We start from the raw sequence: 18,373 nt of genomic DNA, 5'->3' as shown, positions 1-18,373 counted from the left end.
CACACACACACACACACACACACACACACACACACACACACACACACACGCGCGCGCGCGCCTCAGACGGCCTTATCAGTTCATTAATTTCATTTAGAAGATCTATGACTGAGCTTCTCTTTGAAGACTAGTGTGTGTATGTGTGTGTGTGTGTGTGTGTGTGTGTGTGTGTGTGTGTGTGTGTGAGAGAGTTTGAGTGTGTGTGTTCCAGACTAGAGTCGCTATGCAGCCTTTACGACCAGGTGTTTTACCTTGATCATAGCAGGACGGGTAAGTTGCTCTGCCCGACACACCAAACACCCTGTGGTGTTTGTAAGAAACACTCTTACTTTCCCAGCTTCATTGAACTGTAAATTCAATAATTACCATCTGCATTTGTTTTCCCTCTGTGGAAACCGGTTGAGCCAAAGTGTGTTGTGCTTACAGCTGTAAGCCGGTTCAACCTGATGGTGCAGTTCTGATGAAAGGTGAAATTACAGAGCAGTTGACTGTGTGTAATCATCATCTGTGTGTCCGGTGTACTTACTCTGTTATGACCTGGCTAATAGCATCTATAAGGATATGGAGGGTAGAGAAAGCATTTTGTGTTAACTGATCCTAGTAATAGCAAGTATAAACAAAGCTAGATGTACTGGCCTGTGCTTCACACACTCTGCTTATAATTTTTAAAAAGCGGTAAAACTGGGATTTACAAGACATTTTCCCCTGCACTCGAACTCAGCAGTCTTCTCACGGTGGCTTCTTCCAGCTCCCAACTGTCACCCAGAGTAAAAAAACGGCAACAGGCACAAATACGGAATAAGCTGACTTCTGCTCGCTGCTGCCGGTGCAGCGCTTCTGTGACGAATTCCATCCCAAAATGAGGTGTCCAGCTTTTAAAAATCCTCTTCTGACACAGACACTGAGACATCAACAATACGGCTCTTGTAGCTTTCTATTTGTTTGTGGGCGCTGCAGGCAGAGAGACAGCTGGGGTGTGGAGATCAATGGCCAAAAAGAAGTGTGGTAAGTGTGTGTTTGTTTGTGTGTGCGTCTAGGAGGAAAGGGCCAAAGGAAGTATAGTATTCTACTCACGAGAGGAGAGAGAAAAAGAGAGCTATGTGAGTGTGTGTGTGTTTTTCCTTCCTTCCCCTCCCTTTTAATGCTGCGAGATCCTGCACAAAGAGCAACACACACTTGCAGTATTAGTCTTAAATGTGAACAACTCACCCTACAATTGAATTAAACCCATACTTCTGTATTACAAATGTAAGGTCTCATAACAAAAGATGAAACGGGGCTAAAGAGAGGTAGATGGAGGGCCTTCACATTCCAGTCTTTCCATTAATGGCCCTGAAAACACACGCGCACACACACACACACACGCAATCGATTGATGACTTCCAGACTTGCAATCAGTCTGAGTAAACAGCTAGGAACTCTGAGGATCTTCTCATTGTGACTGCAGTGTGTGTGTGTGTGTGTGTCCTTGAAAAAGCTAACAGGTTAAGTGGATGCTGTCAGTGACAAGGTGACCCTGTGTGACCTCTGACCTTGCCTTAAAACCATGTGACGCCCCTCACCTCCTATCGGTCTGGTTGGTTTGGTCCTGGAATGAGATGGCTCTGTTTTTCCACAATATCAATAACAATAAGTTTAACTTCCCAAAGCTTATCAGACCAGTTTGGATTTTTTATTATCAGCGCTCTTTTCATCAAAATGTAACCGTGTTCCACGCTCATTAACTAGTCAGAGCCTTCTGTCTGCCCCTTCCTGTTCTCCTCTACTTCCCCTTGAGTGGGTGAACAATAAAATCAATACTGATTTATATGACTGACGATGGTCCTAGGCGACAGTCAGCAATATTGAACAGTTTCTAAGACAGGAGTCCTGTAATTCACTCCAGATCTCATCACAAGACGGGAAGTTTTTTCAATTAATAATGCCTCTGGGACTGTCCAGGTTTAATTAAAACACTGAAAAAAAGGCTTCACTTTAACCTGAAATGAAATAGAACTAGTTGGTAGAAAAAACCTCTTCAGCTTAAGTGTACCCTCTACTTCTACATGCTGAAAAGCATTCTTGGTGCATTATAATTGGTTTCCACTTGCGTTCTATCAGATGGGATTTCCATGGGCTAGAGAGGAAGGAGATGAGGGCTGAGAGCAGGAGTGACTCCCAATGAGTTGATGATATATGCTTGAGCCGCGCCCTGCAAACCTTTCTTCTAAAGCCCTCTGTAGGTGATACACACTGAATGCCAGAAAGACTAACGCGTACTCACAAGGCTTCAACTCCAGAAACCCTTTAAGAAAGCTGTATTTCACGTCATTGACAGCGCAATTCATAAGATTCTCATGAGCGAGGGAGTGGGAACAAGGCAGGAAGGAGGAATGAATGAATGAAGGAGAATTCCACCAACCCACCTACAACATCCTACCATGTCGTTGACCTCTGAGTGCCTTGTGTTTAGACTGGTCACAGCGGTCATGCTAAGTGGTGACGGACGTATCGGAACAAGAGTTGGAGAATTAGGACCGAGCGTAAAAAAAAGCCACCAAGAATCCCAATCATGAAATCCTCCTGGGAATGCAACCAAGGGCATCTGCCTGCCTCGACTTTGTGTGTGTGTGTGTGTGTGTGTGTGTGTGTGTGTGTGTGTGTGGCCTTTGGCATCTGACTCGGCTTGACCTTTCCTCTGATGGGCTCCAGTAACAGGAGTGCCTGTGTGGGCTGACCATTCACAAACAACGTGGGAGAGTGCATGAACAGCTATGTACGTGTGCCGCGCTAATGCCGCGTTCACAATCAGAGACAATGTTGGGGCTTCATAGAGAGAGCTTTATCAGTGAAAGCACATGAGAAGCTAATGAACTTTGCTGACGAACGTAAGGAGAAAGAGAGAAATATATTTGTCTGTAGGAGGCCGATGAGAGCTCAGAATTGACTCCTCTCATCCTTCTTTCATTCCCTTCCTCCATTCCTCTTGCCAGACTTTACTTTTTCACAAAGTGTATGTTACTAACCGTGCTGTACTAAAAATCACTCTTTTCTTGAATGCATAACTTGACAAAAAAAACATGCCGCTAGCTTGATTTGTTAGAGGCTTTAGCTTTAGTCTTAGCTTAGTCTCTTACTCTCCAAGCCAAAGGTCAGAGACCAACGAAAAAAAAATGGATTCCAGAAGATCAACGAAAAGACAAAAACAGAGGAATGAGAAGGAAGAGTAAACATGAGAAACTGAAAAAATGAACTGTTGAGACGTAGCGAAAGACCGAGAGAAGCTACGTTTTGGCTCAGGGAATAACCAGACAAGCTATGGTGGGAGTTTCTAAACCACTTGAGGTATTTTAACAGCCAAAGAGAGATGTAGATGGAAATGCTTTCCGTTATGCACTCACTCTACAGCCAGCAAAAAGAACCAGGGCTTATCAGACAAAACTGAGGGAAGAGCCAAAAGCCTTTCCAAAGTCTTTCTCCATTCCCATGGCACCACTCAACTCCACCAGGTCCTATCAGCTACACTTAAGAAGAGAGCGATGAGCGCTGGATGAGTATGACGAAGGAACAGAGAAGAGAGAATGGGATGCAGGGATGAGAAAGAGGGAAATTCTCTTGTCTTTGGATAACCACTTTGTATTCCCTGGTGGGAGACAACAATGTAGCCAAACACATAATGTACTGTAGTCCACGTTATTCTCACAGCATTCTCTACAGTGGTTTCCTGTCCTATCCCCACAGCCTTTTCTCTGACGCGAAAGTGTGCAGGGACGAGGATTTTGCACATCATGAGCCTGACCATACTTCCAACCAAGATATCAAGCGCCAATTCAGGATCTCAGATCTAATGCACAAAGGTCACATCATTTGTCACGTGTATGATGTTAAACAGGAAACAAGGCACATACTTCATTGAAGGCTAAATGATCGACCAAGTGAAGGGGGAGGAAGTGGGGCGACCATCTCCAGCAACATGAAAAATGTATACATTTTTATGAAATAAACAATTTGTCCAGACACAAAAGGTAGAACCGGTAGATGAGCAAACAAGACATTTCACTTCATGTTCATCTCTCATCATCAGAGTTGGCTGCTTCCTTGTTTGGATAATAGTATGAAGTGTGAAGCAACAGAATTACCTGTCAAGTAAAATTCACGAGAAGCTCAGAGCAGACACAACAGTGTGTGTAGTGAAATCAGGGCGATAACTGTGTTCTTCAGCCTGCTTTGATTAGTCTTTGTTAGATGCGACTCCCATCCACCCACACATAGTTCACCGCTAGCCGAGAGCAAATGTTGGCACAAAACCAGAAAAAACTAAAATAAGTCTTTCTATCACTGAAAGTTACTGGAGTGAGATTCCGTTTAAGCTCCTGTTGACTGCAAACAAAGAGAGAAAGTATAGTTTTGGTGAGCAAGCCAGGCAAACTGCAGGTGGTACAGTCGATGGACACTGGGTGGCCTCATAAGGGACATAATGCTTATATACCTGCATAGTTTCAGAGTAACCAAGCTAATCAAATTAGACAGAGCCCCTCTCGCCCTCACAGTCAATAGACCCTGATCCATGCAGTGGGTGCACCGCTGGGAGCCAGGCCCTCCCCTGTGTGCCGACACCCTAATGACTTTCATGTGAGGAGCATTAAAAAACGGCTGCTAGACCAGTGAAACTGACTGGAGCTGATCCCGTCACAACAGACTCACACACACACACACACACACACACACACACATATATATATATAAATGTGATATAAAGTCAAGTGGAGTTTTGTTTAGTATTTAAATACAGCGCCATGTGTTCATTATTTCCATTTCTATGCACATTATAGAAATTATTTCAGCACTCTTAGATATTTTAAAATGAACAGAAATAAGTAAGATAAATATGTTTCGCGATTGCTAAGCCAAATGCCTAATTGTTTGCAAAAACACAAATGTGAATAAATTAGGCTTGTTCGGGATGTCTTTAAACCAAAGGCCCACACTCTGATGGTGACTTCATTATGCAGCGGGTAATTTCAGCCGAGCAGTTTTACGACTTTCCCCCAAACACTTAACCAGAGAGTTGGAACGATTCCACATCAGCCTAATTAGCCACCAAACCATTCAATATTGCATCTTACAAGCACCACACATACAGATGTATCATGACGGCGATGTGGCAGTGGGGAATGAACATCTTTGTGATGCGAGACGGATGGATAATATGGACCCAAATGAATTAAAAAGATAAAAGGCATCTTGAAACAAGACTTTCTTAACTTTGTCTCCAAGTCTGGTCCTGAGGATGATGCCATAAGAAGGAACAGTAAATCCCGTATTTAGTTGTAGACGTGTTTTGAGCAGGACTGCATCTGGAGGCAGCGTACGTTAGCTTCAACACTCACAGGTTGTCGCTTGGATATTGTTTTACATGCAAAGCCAAGCTTTACACACACACACACACACACACACACACACACACACACACACACGAGCATCACCTGACCAGTTGCTCATAACAACACTGTCTTACATAAGAGTCTCTCTTCAGTAATCATAACACACATGCAAACACATACAGACACACACACACACACATCCTGATGAGGATGTCACCTACTTTTAACTCTGCCAGAATGCAATGTTGTTGGGACTTCAATCAAGATAAAAAGTCAGGCACGTTTGCACCGAGCATGCAACCGTTGAGGTATCTGATGTAACTGCGGCAAAAACATTCCAACAGAAAGACAATGACGAAACAAGAAATACAAATGTTTGATGAGTTTCTTTCTCTGCGAGTGTTTCGTGAAAACACGAAAGGCATGCTCTGTGGGGCATCACATCGGAGTGTCGCCCTCTCATTGCTGTTCGCTGGCACTCGTTGCGACTGTATTTGTTGCGGGGCCAGCGTGCCACAGGCCACAGTTGCGTAATGACACACAGAGACAGGCAGCTAACTTACAGACACTGCATTCATTCAGCGAATGAGCCTGAATCCCCGGACCAGCAGTGGCCGTCTGAAGTAAGAATTTAGCTGTGGATCAATCACAGGTTTGAAAGTACAAAGGGGTTAAAAGCACAATAAGCTCTGCTGCAGAGTGCAGCTGTGGAGCAAAGCCCATTAATGCAGTCAGGTGACTGGAGTGCAGGCTAATGGTCAATGGACACACAGTGACGCAACCTCTAAATCTTTTCCTCCTTGCTGCATCTGGGTGTAAACACCATCACATGGTAGAGGGAGGGAAAGAAAGGATCCCGAGCAAATAATCAGACAGAGAATATAGAGAGGGGGATGAAAGAAGAAAAACATACAGGAGGGGGGGGGGGAACAACAGCACAGATTTATTAACCTGCAAACAGAGAGAGAATACATTCAAAAAGTGGACAAATGGAGAGATGCGTATACACTCATAGAGGCTGCAATTTAATCTCCAAAGGGTCAGAAAATAGCTGTCTCACTACTGCCCCATATGGTTCTCATCATTTTGTTGGATGTCCTCCCTTGTTTTATGTTTTTCATGTTAACTGTCTGCCAGTTTCCAGAAAACAGGAAGGCTGGAGAGCCCGTGCCGCTGACCCCGACACAAAGGGGGAGCTTGTTAGAGAGATGGGCTTGTCTTCACTGGGACTTATAGCCATCCGAATCTGTGTCTGGTTCTCTTTCACCGTCAGTGTGGCGTCTATGTGATGCACACAGCCACTTTTCTAGAAAATTAAGAGTTGTTTGGGTTTTTTAAGCCCCTGCGTCTAGTCTGCTGGACTACCCCCCCCCCCCCCCCCCCCCCGAGCAAGACGCTGAATCACTGCCAGCTTACAGAGCCACTGATCCTGACCTCTGCTTTCTCTGGATCAGGGCAATGAAAAGATAAATTCCCAACATGCATCAATCCCTCCAGCGGGAAGCGCATTTGTCTGGACTGTCCCTTTAAGTTGAGAGCACAGCCATACGTGTCTGGATGAATCCAACAGCCCGGCGCTTCTGCCCAGTCTATGCACTTGTTGTTGGCGATGAGCAGGACATGCCTGGCACCTGCTTGCCTCGCCAGCGTCACCATTTATCAAGCCACAATAAAGGCGGAAGGCAGCCCTTTGGCACCGCGCCCCGAGTGCGTAACAGCAGCGCAGCGCGCAGGTTGACTGCGTGGCACTGCGGGTTTACCTTTGCGTTGAATTAAGTTTTGCGCCAAACACTGGCAAAGCTAATCACACAGCATGTTTTAGAGCTTATAGTTCGGCTGTGCATATGCTTGAATGGCACAAGGATATACTGCAAACTATGCTGAAGTTGCAGATGTTGCACCAGCCTCGGGCATGTTATTGTTTTGATAGCTGTTATCATCATCATCACTGATGATGAGGCCAGCTGAAACATCTTTTCATTTTCAAATTCAAGTGAAGACAGCCCTCCCAAATAACAATCAGCTTTTATTTTTTTAAATATCACTTCAGCTTTGATCATCACTAATATTGCCCTCGTGAGTGTCTGTTTCGCACTCACCTCCCAGCCCGCCCAGAGTCGCTGCCCAGGTGGCTCCGGAAAGCAGGCACAGCGTCGGTAGCAGGGCCAACATGGCACCGTCAGGACTCATCGTGATTCGGCTCCTGGAGGTCCGTCCGATCTGATTTCAACACCAAAGTCCCGGACTCGTGGTTTCAGCTGTGATGCATCCTGATCCTGTCTGGGCTTCGCAGGTTTCTTCGAATTCAAAAAAAGGCGCAGAGCACGCTCCAAGACAATGTCAGATAAGTTTTGGGTTATTTCAAAAAAAAAAAAAAGCTTCCTGAAACGTTTTATTCTGCTATTCTGCTACAGGTTACCGCTCTTCCCGGAGCTAAAATCTGCACAAAGCGCACATTAATGCATGCATCCGCTCATGTATTGTATTACCTACTTATGAAAAGCGACATGCTAAGAACCAGATGGCACGTTGTTGTAGTTATATTTGTGGTGTATTCCAGTCACAACTGTGCGTCAGAGTAATCCAAAGTACCGTCCTCTCGTGCAGGAATAATGCCCAGTGTCCCGGGTTATAATAAGCTGAAGCCTCGCTCTTATCCCCGCTCTGTGTCCCGGTGTCGCCGAGCTTGTCCCGCTGGTAGAAAAAAAAACTCCGCTCTTCTTCAGTTTAAAAGCATGTGAGGAAAATAAAGCAGGAAAATCACGTTGAGGTCCGTGAAGTGAAACCAAATTCTGACCGCGCGCTGTGTCGCTCGAGCGCTGGCACGGTTCACGGTGCTGTGGAGGGCGGATAGTGACCGGGCTAGAGGATGTGTGCTGCTACAACGCTCGAGCGCTGACTGAGTAGGAGCCGAACGTCTCGCGCCCCGCCCTCCGGGAAAAAAAGGCAGCGCGAGGGTACACAACAGGTAGGAGGGTGACGTCACGGCCGACAGGTGCGGACCTATTTTTCTTTTGGAAGATACGCCACAAGTGATTCATATCAAACGTCCTGGTTAGCGGAAGTTGTTGTTTTTATGAGGTTCTTTAAAATTACAGATTAATTTCATGTGTGGGAAATGACAGGCAGTGGGGTCAGGGAGTGATTACAGGTTTCACTGTGTCCACTAGACTATTATCCTATTATGGAACTGTCTGCCCTGTCATACAATGAGATGAAAGCCTGTCGTGGTAAAAGTGAAACCTGTCATTGCAGAAGTCCTAAAACCTGGAGGATGCATGCAACACTTTATACTGAATTCAAACTGAGATGTGCCCTTTTTAGAATGGGATTTATAGAAAACAAGCAAGGTTGTAACCAGTAGTTTTGTTTTTTCTCCAAATACTTTTTGTAGCCTCTTTTTTTTAAATAATTAAGAGATCCTTATATCCTTATATTATAAGTTTGTGTTAAAAAGTGCAGATCAGATTTAGATTTATCCTCTTAATTCTGAATAGGACCAACCAAATGCCAGCTAATGCTTTCCTCAAGCTTTCCCTCGACTGAACTAGATGACCCTTCACACTTAGTGAAACTCCACGTGAGGGGGAGTAAAAGCATAAAAAGGTAAACTTACTATTGAATCTCTCTGTTAGCTAATTTTCTATGAGACAGTGTGAATGCAAAGTGCAGGAGAGCATTATTCAATCATTACCCACTGGACATATCCGTTTAAAGAAGGAACATTTGTCAAGGACGCTTCTCTCTGCTCCTTTTAACTCTGCTCCGTGTGGTCTGGCTTCCTTAATCCACCTGTCAATCATCTGACATGATCGGGGGCGGAGCGTTTTAAGTAAAGATAATTAAACAGTGAGGTCAATGGTCTGCAGGCCTCAACCACACTAATAATCCACAGAGAGGCTGTGTTCTGTCATGTGCTATTCATTTGTCTTGACATTTACTTCTTCAGTACTTCAAAAAATATGACGCAATGTGATTTAAGGTGGTGATGACACACAGTTATTTGAAAATCAATAAACAGCAGCATCCTTAGTTTGGAAATTGCTCAAGCTTGTGTTGTAATTCGAATACATTTCGATTAATTTATACAGCGGCCATAACTGCAATGAAACACTCAGCCTCCCGCTAAATCGCTCTTTCTCTGAGGAGGAGAGCAGGACGGCTGGCGGTGCTGACCGGCCAATTTCACGGGGCGGGGGTGCAGACATGTACCCCGACTCCGGGACAAAAGGGAGGGGTCACAGAGGGGCACGGATTAAAGGCTTTGGTTGACGAGGAGGGGGGATGAGGAGGAGGACAGGGGTCGGAGGAAAGGGAGCGATGATAAAGAAAAGCCACACGGAGCTAAGAAGTGAGTGGCGCCGTCTCTAATCGAGCCCGATTAAGCTCACACTGCGAGCGTCTCATCTTTACGCGGCCAGTGACTTTTGAATGAGTAAACATCGCTCAGTATCACAATGAACGTCTTCATCAGTATAGTGGCAGTTGGAGATCAGGGCGCTGGGGGAAAACCCCACCCTGCCTTCACCCTTGACTTTAGGCTGGCTAGTATATTTATCAATGTCAGTGTGGAGGTCCAGACATGGGTCACTGTCTCTTTAGACTGACTCCAGTGCATCTGGAGCAAATAATGAGGGCGTTGACATTTGATTCAGGATCCATCCAATTCTTTGGAGCTGAAGTCAAGCTTGACTGCTGGCCCCTGCTGGACAGGTGAGGACAAGTGAATACACAACACAATGCACTGAAAAACATGGCTTCTAACCAGTTGTCTTCTAGGTATCGGTAAATTAGGTGGCGTTATAAGCAGACACAAAGACACAGCGAGATGCACAGTCACAGTCAGATTGATTGAAGCCTTCAAACCACACTGGTTCAGACCGAAACACCAAATCTGCATAAATTGGGCATACAGATAGGCATAAATTAACCAGGGAGGAGTACGGCCTTAAAGGGATTGCCACGGCTGCTTATCTGTCCCCACACATTAATATTCAGACCACGATGTAAGGATGCCCCAATGCGTGATGCTGCACTCCTTCTGTTAATCTGTGTGTCAGTGTGCGTGCCTGTCTTTAAATGTGTCTTTTTGACTGTACAGCATGTGTGTGTGTCTGCATGTTTGCAATGCATGGGTGCACATGTATACATTTTTTTTTTTGTTTTACAAATTTTGAGCGAATGCATGCAGCCAGGCCAAAGGTTTTGCACTCTATATACGTGCATGTGTGAGTTTGTGTGTGACTAATGGCTGGGGATCACTGGTTGAAATTGGGGGATTGTTGTGGGTGAGGAGGATGACAGAAAAGAAAATCAGACATGGGAAAGAGATGGAGGGAGACACACGAGCCACCGACCTCCAGAAAATGTAATTATATGGCTCAGAATCACCGAGCAGCTGCTTCTTGATCAGCTTTGGGCCCAGCAAACACACACACACACACACACATTTGACGTTGACCTTGTCCATGAACATCAGGGCAGACTTTGCTCAAAAGATGAAAATTATGTTTTTTTGTGAAGTGGCATAAAATCTCTAAAATGTGTGACTGATCTATCAACTGGATAAGTAATGAATGCAGCCATGGCTTTTAATTCTGTTCTCCCGCTTATTCAGTAACAGCTTGTGTAAGTGTAAGTGTGTGTGTGTGTGTGTGTGTGTGTGTGTGTGTGTGTGTGTGTGTGAGAGAGGGAAAGAAAGGGGGGGTCACAAAAGGCAGGGGACTTCTGCCCCGAGGAGCAGAGGGGCCACATGCACTCTCTCACACACACGTACACACACACACACAGAAACACTCATATAGCTAACAGCTTTCATTTCCCTAATTAAACCCAATATGAAGTGCACCCTGCTTTTCTGTCTCCCTATCTCTCTCACCCATGCATATTCCCTCTCACCTCTCTCGCCCCCCCCCCCTCCCGGTCCCTTTTTTCTATCACACTTTCCACCTCTCCGGCTGCATCTGTCCACATTTTCTCCTATACCTCCCTCTGTCTAAATATGTCACTCAAGCTGTCAGTCAAAGGCTCCACGTTAAATCATAGAGCAGAAACCCTGTGCAGAATGAGAGCATTTCACCCACAATGTCTGACTAAAGAAAAATGACAAGGCAATGGGGTTAATACTCACCCTGTGTGATATGCATTGCTTGGTGTTTGTATCGAGGCTGGCTGGTTGCCAACTGATTTACCCCCCATCCCTCACCTCTGCTGAGGAGGAAATGGAAGAAACTGCCCACAACCTTTTCCGCTAATCCCCGGACAATGGACTCTGCTGTTTTATTGCAGGGCGGAGATGGAAGTGATTCAGGCAGCGGCTCTGATTTGCTGTGCTGAGCCCAGGTAAACCTGGAGATTTGGATCAACACTGAAGTTAAAGCATTTGATTAGTTTCCTGCCACCCAAATGATACATGATTGCGGGTATTTTTGTCCAGGTTACTCAAGATACACAGACATGTTAACCTGCCACTAGATGGTTGATATAGTGAACGATATAAGATAGAATCAATGAATCTGTTATGAAGGTGAAGACACCGAGACCATCTTACAATACTGTGGAGTGATACAGTTGGGGATGTAGCTCAGTGGTAGAGCGCATGCTTCGCATGTATGAGGTCCTGGGTTCAATCCCCAGCATCTCCACCTCTTATGTATGGAGGCGCTAGAGGTGAAACACTTATTTGATGAAGACTCTTAGAGTTAGACAAACAAATAACAATAAGAAACAGCTTCTTCTTCTTCTTGCCAGCAATATACTTCATGCTACAAGCACAAACGATGTCATTATAAAAGCTGAGACTGCACAGATTCATTCACAGTATATTTTTTATCACTCCACAACCAACACTTGGAGAGAGGAGATCAAATCAACTTCACTTTATACAGCTATAACCATAAATTGTGTCTTACCTTTGCTGTTTTGTCACGTTGTTTTCGAGGGCATATGAACGTTGCTGATGGCTTCTCCAGTGTCTCTGGATCATTTCTAGTTGATTCCAGGCGTCGGTGTTCATTTGCATGGCATGGAGGTTCATTCGCAGTCAGCTCTCCTCCACCAATGGTGACACCTATCGTGACATGTAAATGAAATTAAAGTAAGTGACTGAGTTTTACAGTGACACAAGCAAATTTCAAATGACCCAGATGGTACCCAAATAGCCAATTTTTAGAGATTCCGCCTTAACATGCCTCTAAAAAAACCTCTCCAACTTTTCTCTGCTTCACTTTATTAGCCCCAGTTTGGGTACAGGTAATGTTCAGATGTTGTGATATGGTTCGCTGGAGGTTTTGAGCGGCTACTGTATCATTCCAAAGGGATATTTACTCTTAATGTGAACAGTTTTATTAGGCAGAAATATATGCTGTGTTCCATCTTTATTTAGTCTGACCCAGTACACATACGGAAAATCTACAGCTGTCTATTGTGTTCGAGATGGATGTTTTGTTGACCCATCCATCAATCGATTTACCCCAACACACATGGCCACTCAGAGAGGGGATGTAGCTCAGTGGTAGAGCGCATGCTTCGCATGTATGAGGTCTTGGGTTCAATCCCCGACATCTCCATTTCTTACCTTCAATGGATGCATGAGTCCCTCGTTGCAATCAACCAATACAAAAACAGCACACTCCTTAAAGTGATAGCTGTTCATTCCCTCGTAGATGGATGAGTTGGAAAGTTCCATCTCAGCTATTTGGCTGTATTACAGGTATGTCTCATGCATGTCATGTTAGATGTAAAGTAATTAGGAAAGACCAGAAAATCCCTGGTATCTGCCCTCTGGTTTATTTCAATTCATAGGTTCAAATCCAAAATTCTTAATTTGCACTAATCTGTCAACCTGTTCTTTCCAACGTGACATGAACACAACATGACTGATGCTTCCAAGAAACATGGAGACACGTTGAGAGGCTTCTCGTGTGGCTGCACCTGCTGAGGTGTTGCGACACAATGCTTGGCAGAGGACACGAAACCATCTCCTATCATCACATGCAGTGTGTCGTGCATGTTTTCAGTGTTAACAATAGTGTTTTTGATCAGTCAGAAATGAGCACATGTTTGCCGGCACTTCTCTCGTGCAGTCATGGGGGAGAACTGCGTGTGCTATCTATCCATCCCTGTGCACTGAATTAAAGATGTTCAAACAATGCTGACAAATCAATTATTTACACGAGCACAATCTAGACAGCAAACACATGGATGCACACAAACCCACACATATCCTATCAGAAAGCCCTGTCTAATTAAGGGGATTGTTTCAGCTATAATTAGATGGCACGTCGGTGGTGTAGCCATTCTTCAGTGTGAGCTGAAATATAATCGTTAGCCTCATCCTTTCGAAGAACCAAGAAGTGCTTCGTAAGACCCACATTCTGCTATTCAATAATGCCTGCTCACTCCAATTGAATACCACGAAGTCTAATCATGTAATGCAGAGATCCACAACCAGGGAGGTACTTCAGCAGTTGCCAGGGGATGCGTGGAAATATTGTGGAGCAGCTCGAGTCGTTTTATAAAAAAGAAATTCGATTTTTAGTCAGCTATGACACCTGTGAGTAATGGATAAATGGCTAGCTGAACCTTGGGGATAGATGGATAGATATAATAAACAAAAGGGATAGGCTACATGGTTAAAGTAGATGGATACGATTGGATAAATGGTTAGCTCAGAGCAATGGAAACGACTGTTGAAATAGCTAGCCTAAAGTGTGACGATTGATCACTTAATGGCTCCAGCGTCTGCTACTCCAAGTGCAAACATTATCACCACACAAACCCGAACACTGAACGTTCTCTCAGCAGACACACCCACAAACCCAGAGAACTACAAGCACATTCTGTGTTCACCATGATGAAACGTTTAACTACTGAACTACTCAGTATCAGTCTCCTTGTGGCAAATAAAGGTAAAACGTAATTACCCAGCATTGCTTTAACCTAATGCCCTATGTGTGGGATTCTAGATTGACTCCACAGCAGATGGTGCTATCAATTATTGAGCCTGTGAAGACGACACTGCCCTCAATCAGATTAAGTAGATTATGCCAACATCAACTCTCTTATGATCCAGATTCAGTTTCTTAGATCAACATCCAATGTCAAGATGCACAACCCCCGACACCGCCTCATAACGCCCTTTTAAACAATGTCTTTGACTGGGATCTATCTATCTGTCTGCTCCTCTGGTCCTTAACATCCTCTGGGTGTATTTGTGTATGCATTAGTGTATGCAATTTTCAAATCTGACCTAAATACGCTACACGTTGAGCTCTCTCTCTCTCTCTCGCTGATATCTGATTACATACCATGATGGAGTCCCTGCCAACATACTCGGCGTTCCACTCATCCCAATGCAAATGTCCCCTTAATCCTGTTAACCCACTCTTGCTGTGTGGAGAGGCAGAGAGTAGGAGAGAGCCTCGGGCGAGTACGACATTGTACCCCTCCGCCCCACTGAGATCTAATTGAAGAAACAAGTGCTTGGTACAAAGTGAAGCTCCTCGGCTCACTGTGACATTAATACAAGAGTAGTGAGGGTGAAAAAACCCTCTGTGATCGGCAGCGTACAAATCTGAAAAACAGGATTGTGAGTGTGGGGGTGCAGAGGAAGAGGCAGCGGGTTTAAACACCAGCTTGTACTATGTTTGAATTAAGGTGTACATCTGCTTACATAGTGGATCATCTACTCCACAGGTGCTTGAAGTGCGGTCCAAGAACAAGCAAAACGCGTGACTCAGTTGGATTTCAGTGTTGACTCCAAATACATAAAAATTTTTATCTCACTATTGCAGCACTGCACTTGCAGTAGCGCAAACAAAAATGTGTTGTTCAAATGTTGGGTAGGGTATCAAGCATCCATGCATGGTACATTTTCTACCCGTGTGTGTGTGTGTTTTATTAGTCCGGGTGAGCTGAGGATGGTAGGCGGTAAGCTTGTTTACTTGTAGATTTGCAGCATGTGAGGCGATTAGGGTCATTGTTTCCTGATAAAGGATAAGACAGGTCGGTCGCGTGCTAAGCTGTTCTTGACAACATGTTTTGACCCTCATCCAGCTGGAAAAGAGGGGTCTTAGTCATTAAAAAGAGGTGTGGTGGGTGGGTGCACTGGGCATCATTAGCAGCAGGCAGAAAGGTCTACGTGTTTCACAGAAAGAATAAATGTCAATTTTAGGGGAGGAATGAGTTACATCACTACGGTAGATTTCACAGAAGATGTTTTTCATTGCAGGAACCTTGATTTTAAGCACAGTTCCTGCTGCTGTGGGTGGCTGATAGCAGAGAAATGTAAACCCTTTAAAGCGCACACTACCACAGAGTTTGACTCTGGCTCCGGTTGCCTCTGTTTGCTTTATCACTGAGCTGCAATGTGGGCCCGGGCAGATGTGGAATATTCCCATTTCAGAGGCAAAGAGTTGCTTTGCTTAAAATGTTCAAGGTCTTTCAGTGTGAAAGCATTTATTGTTTGAGGGGAATGAAAGCTCCGGCTGAACTGGAGTCAGAGCTGTAACACTGTACCGAGTCCAGCTTCAGCACTGAGTCTGATACCAAGACCCAGCGTTCTGTCAACCTGTGTCCTGTATAGTAGCATATTGAGAAGACGACTACATTGTAAGCCTTGTACTCGCATTTACAGAAAAAAAATCGACATTGCAGTCAGATCACATTGGCGTAATTACACAGCAGCCAGTGTTGAAAGGGTAAGAGATTATAATTATATGGCAGAAACAGATTATTTCATTCAGTTGAATCAGAGGTTGATTACACGGCACTATAGATCACTAATGAAATGATTCCCTGTGCATATGTGTGGCTGTCTGCAGATATGGTAACCCTCAGTCTGACGTGTTGAAGACTATATGTCAGAATGGTGTCCGCGACTGTAAATATTATTTACACCCACAGTTGTGGGAAGAAAATGAATGAAGTTTGTCTTGTACAACATAAACATGAATATCATGAAGTGACTAACAGTACACAGTACTTCTGTCACAGTAAGAGACAGAAAGTTTTGGTAGGCTCCTCTATGTTGTTTGAGTCCTATTTACGATAACATGCAAGCTCCTTTGAATGTATTAAATGTCTCCTTTAAATGGAAACCCGACTAAAGTAACATATTCAACATATGTCAGAACGTGTAGTTACACAAATTAATGATTTAAGAACCACCATGTTTTTCCAGCAAAGTAGTCTTTAATTATGTTATGTACATACTTAATTACTCATTAAAATAGGAAAAACATAAAACCCTTGAAGATTATACTATTCAATGAGTTGAATGCTGTACTGTAGATAAACTTGTACGGTAATAGAATTTTTTCTTTTAACTTAAAAGTAAAAGGTAGCCTGTGGGGTATTTGACCACTAGTAGTCCCAATAAAACTCCACAAAGCAGCTTTAATACAACTTTGAAAAGGACAACAGACAATATAGAGCAATGTGGATCTTAACAAAGTGGATCATAATTGAATGTGGTTTTGAATCCGTCATGATCACCGCAGTAACCAATACGTAGAGAAAATGTGATAATGCTGCTACCGCTCCTCCTGCTTCCTCAACTAAATGTTAAATTATTAAACATTGCATGGATGAAGTCCCGGATTCAGTCCCCTGCATATTCACTTGCTATTTGATGTCTTGCAAAGAAGCAACCCTTCCAAATTGTGAAACCTTGTCAATACTTAGATACCAACTGTTTCAAGGCTGCTTCATATAACGACATTCATCAAAAACATCTGTCGTAGCGTTGCACTTCTTCCAAATAAAATAGATCAATCAACCTATGTGACTATCAACCATTGATGTAGCTCAGTGGAAGAGTGCATGCTTTGCATGTATGAGGTCCTGGGTTCATAGCCCAGCATCTTTGCTTTTTAGTAAAACTGTTCATACTGTCCTTGCTCAAGGGTGCCTGCACAAAACCATTTACTAAAAATCCTTGCACTTCCCACCTAGTGCATGAATGTAAAATATCCAGTAAAATAACATTAAATTCACATTAGGTTTTGGCTCTAGTAGCCTTGAACAGGGTTAGCTGACCCCAGTTGTCCTCCGACTTATTATTTTCATTCACCAGATACACGGTGGCGAGATGAATGTGTAGTAATGTGACTTTTTCATGTAATGCCAATTCATCGTATTCTTTGGTTATAGCATCTGTTGTCATCTCCATCATTCTCTCTTTTGTCCCTGCGAGTCCTTTCCTTAAGCAAACAGAAAACAGGGGGTCGAGATGAAATAACGGAGGTAAAGAATGGGGGTTGAGAGTGACGGGAGAGGTAGAAGGACAGGGCAAGGAGCGGGGGTGGAGTAGCACTGGAGAAGCAGGTGAATTGGTGCTTGGCTGGTGGTAAGGCCCCTAGAAAGGGGAAAAGTCTTGGATGGGTGAAAAATGCAACGCTAGGCTGAAAACACAGCCACAAATATCATGTCTATTAATAATAGACATGGTTCAATAATCAGCACATGAATATGGATTAATAAATTCCATCAGGAGAGCAAGAGAGAGCAGGTTTGTGGAGGGAAGCAGGGGGGGGGGGGGAATCCAGCTTGGCGTCTGCTCAAATGACAACAGCTTCTTAATTTTAAGCTTTTGCGACCAGGGCAAGGAAAAATAAATTCAGAGGTAATTAAAAAAGCAGAGAAGGAGTGACAGGAGGACAGGAGGGTGGAGGGAGGAGGAAGAGAGTGGCATCTGTGCCTCCCAAACATCTGCTGACTGACTAGCAGGAGAGGAAGGGACCTAAAATAGGTATGGTAAAGTGGGTACAGCAAATAAATCATGCGTTCTTTAAATACTGTACGAGATTCGAGGGTATATTATTGAACTGCAAGTCCCTTTTAAGAAAAAAGGGTTCATCCCTCATGAGGAGAGGCATTCAGAGCCCATGTCTCACTCTGGCTAACTCTCCTCCTTCTGTGTGCGCGCATGAGAGTGAGAGAGCAATCTGGTGTGTGATCCAAAAGACATTCATGGTCTCACTTATTAAAACAAGTCAGGGTTATTATGG

At 44.1% G+C, this 18,373-nt stretch overlaps 1 protein-coding gene and 2 non-coding genes across 3 annotated transcripts in view; 2 read left to right on the top strand and 1 right to left on the bottom strand.

Moving 5' to 3' along the window:
* The window catches only part of sema4f (sema domain, immunoglobulin domain (Ig), transmembrane domain (TM) and short cytoplasmic domain, (semaphorin) 4F), a 43,911-nt gene extending 35,614 nt beyond the window's left edge, over positions 1 to 8,297 (bottom strand). The window contains exon 1 of the mRNA XM_031850730.1: positions 7,463 to 8,297. Coding sequence (XP_031706590.1) covers positions 7,463 to 7,553 — 91 coding nt within the window. The 5' untranslated portion in view covers positions 7,554 to 8,297. The remainder of the gene's footprint in view (positions 1 to 7,462) is intronic.
* Positions 8,298 to 11,935: 3,638 nt separating this feature from the next.
* On the top strand, positions 11,936 to 12,007 carry trnaa-cgc (transfer RNA alanine (anticodon CGC)). The gene has a single exon. It is a non-coding gene; the product is annotated as a tRNA-Ala (tRNA).
* Positions 12,008 to 12,859: 852 nt separating this feature from the next.
* trnaa-cgc (transfer RNA alanine (anticodon CGC)) lies at positions 12,860 to 12,931 on the top strand. Its single transcript has one exon. It is a non-coding gene; the product is annotated as a tRNA-Ala (tRNA).
* Positions 12,932 to 18,373: the final 5,442 nt, after the last annotated feature.

Source organism: Anarrhichthys ocellatus, unplaced genomic scaffold (genome assembly GCF_004355925.1).
Source record: "Anarrhichthys ocellatus isolate YVR2014 unplaced genomic scaffold, GSC_Weel_1.0 scaffold11, whole genome shotgun sequence".
Classification (NCBI taxonomy): Eukaryota; Metazoa; Chordata; class Actinopteri; order Perciformes; family Anarhichadidae; genus Anarrhichthys; species Anarrhichthys ocellatus.
This window is presented reverse-complemented; position numbering and strand designations above follow the sequence as displayed.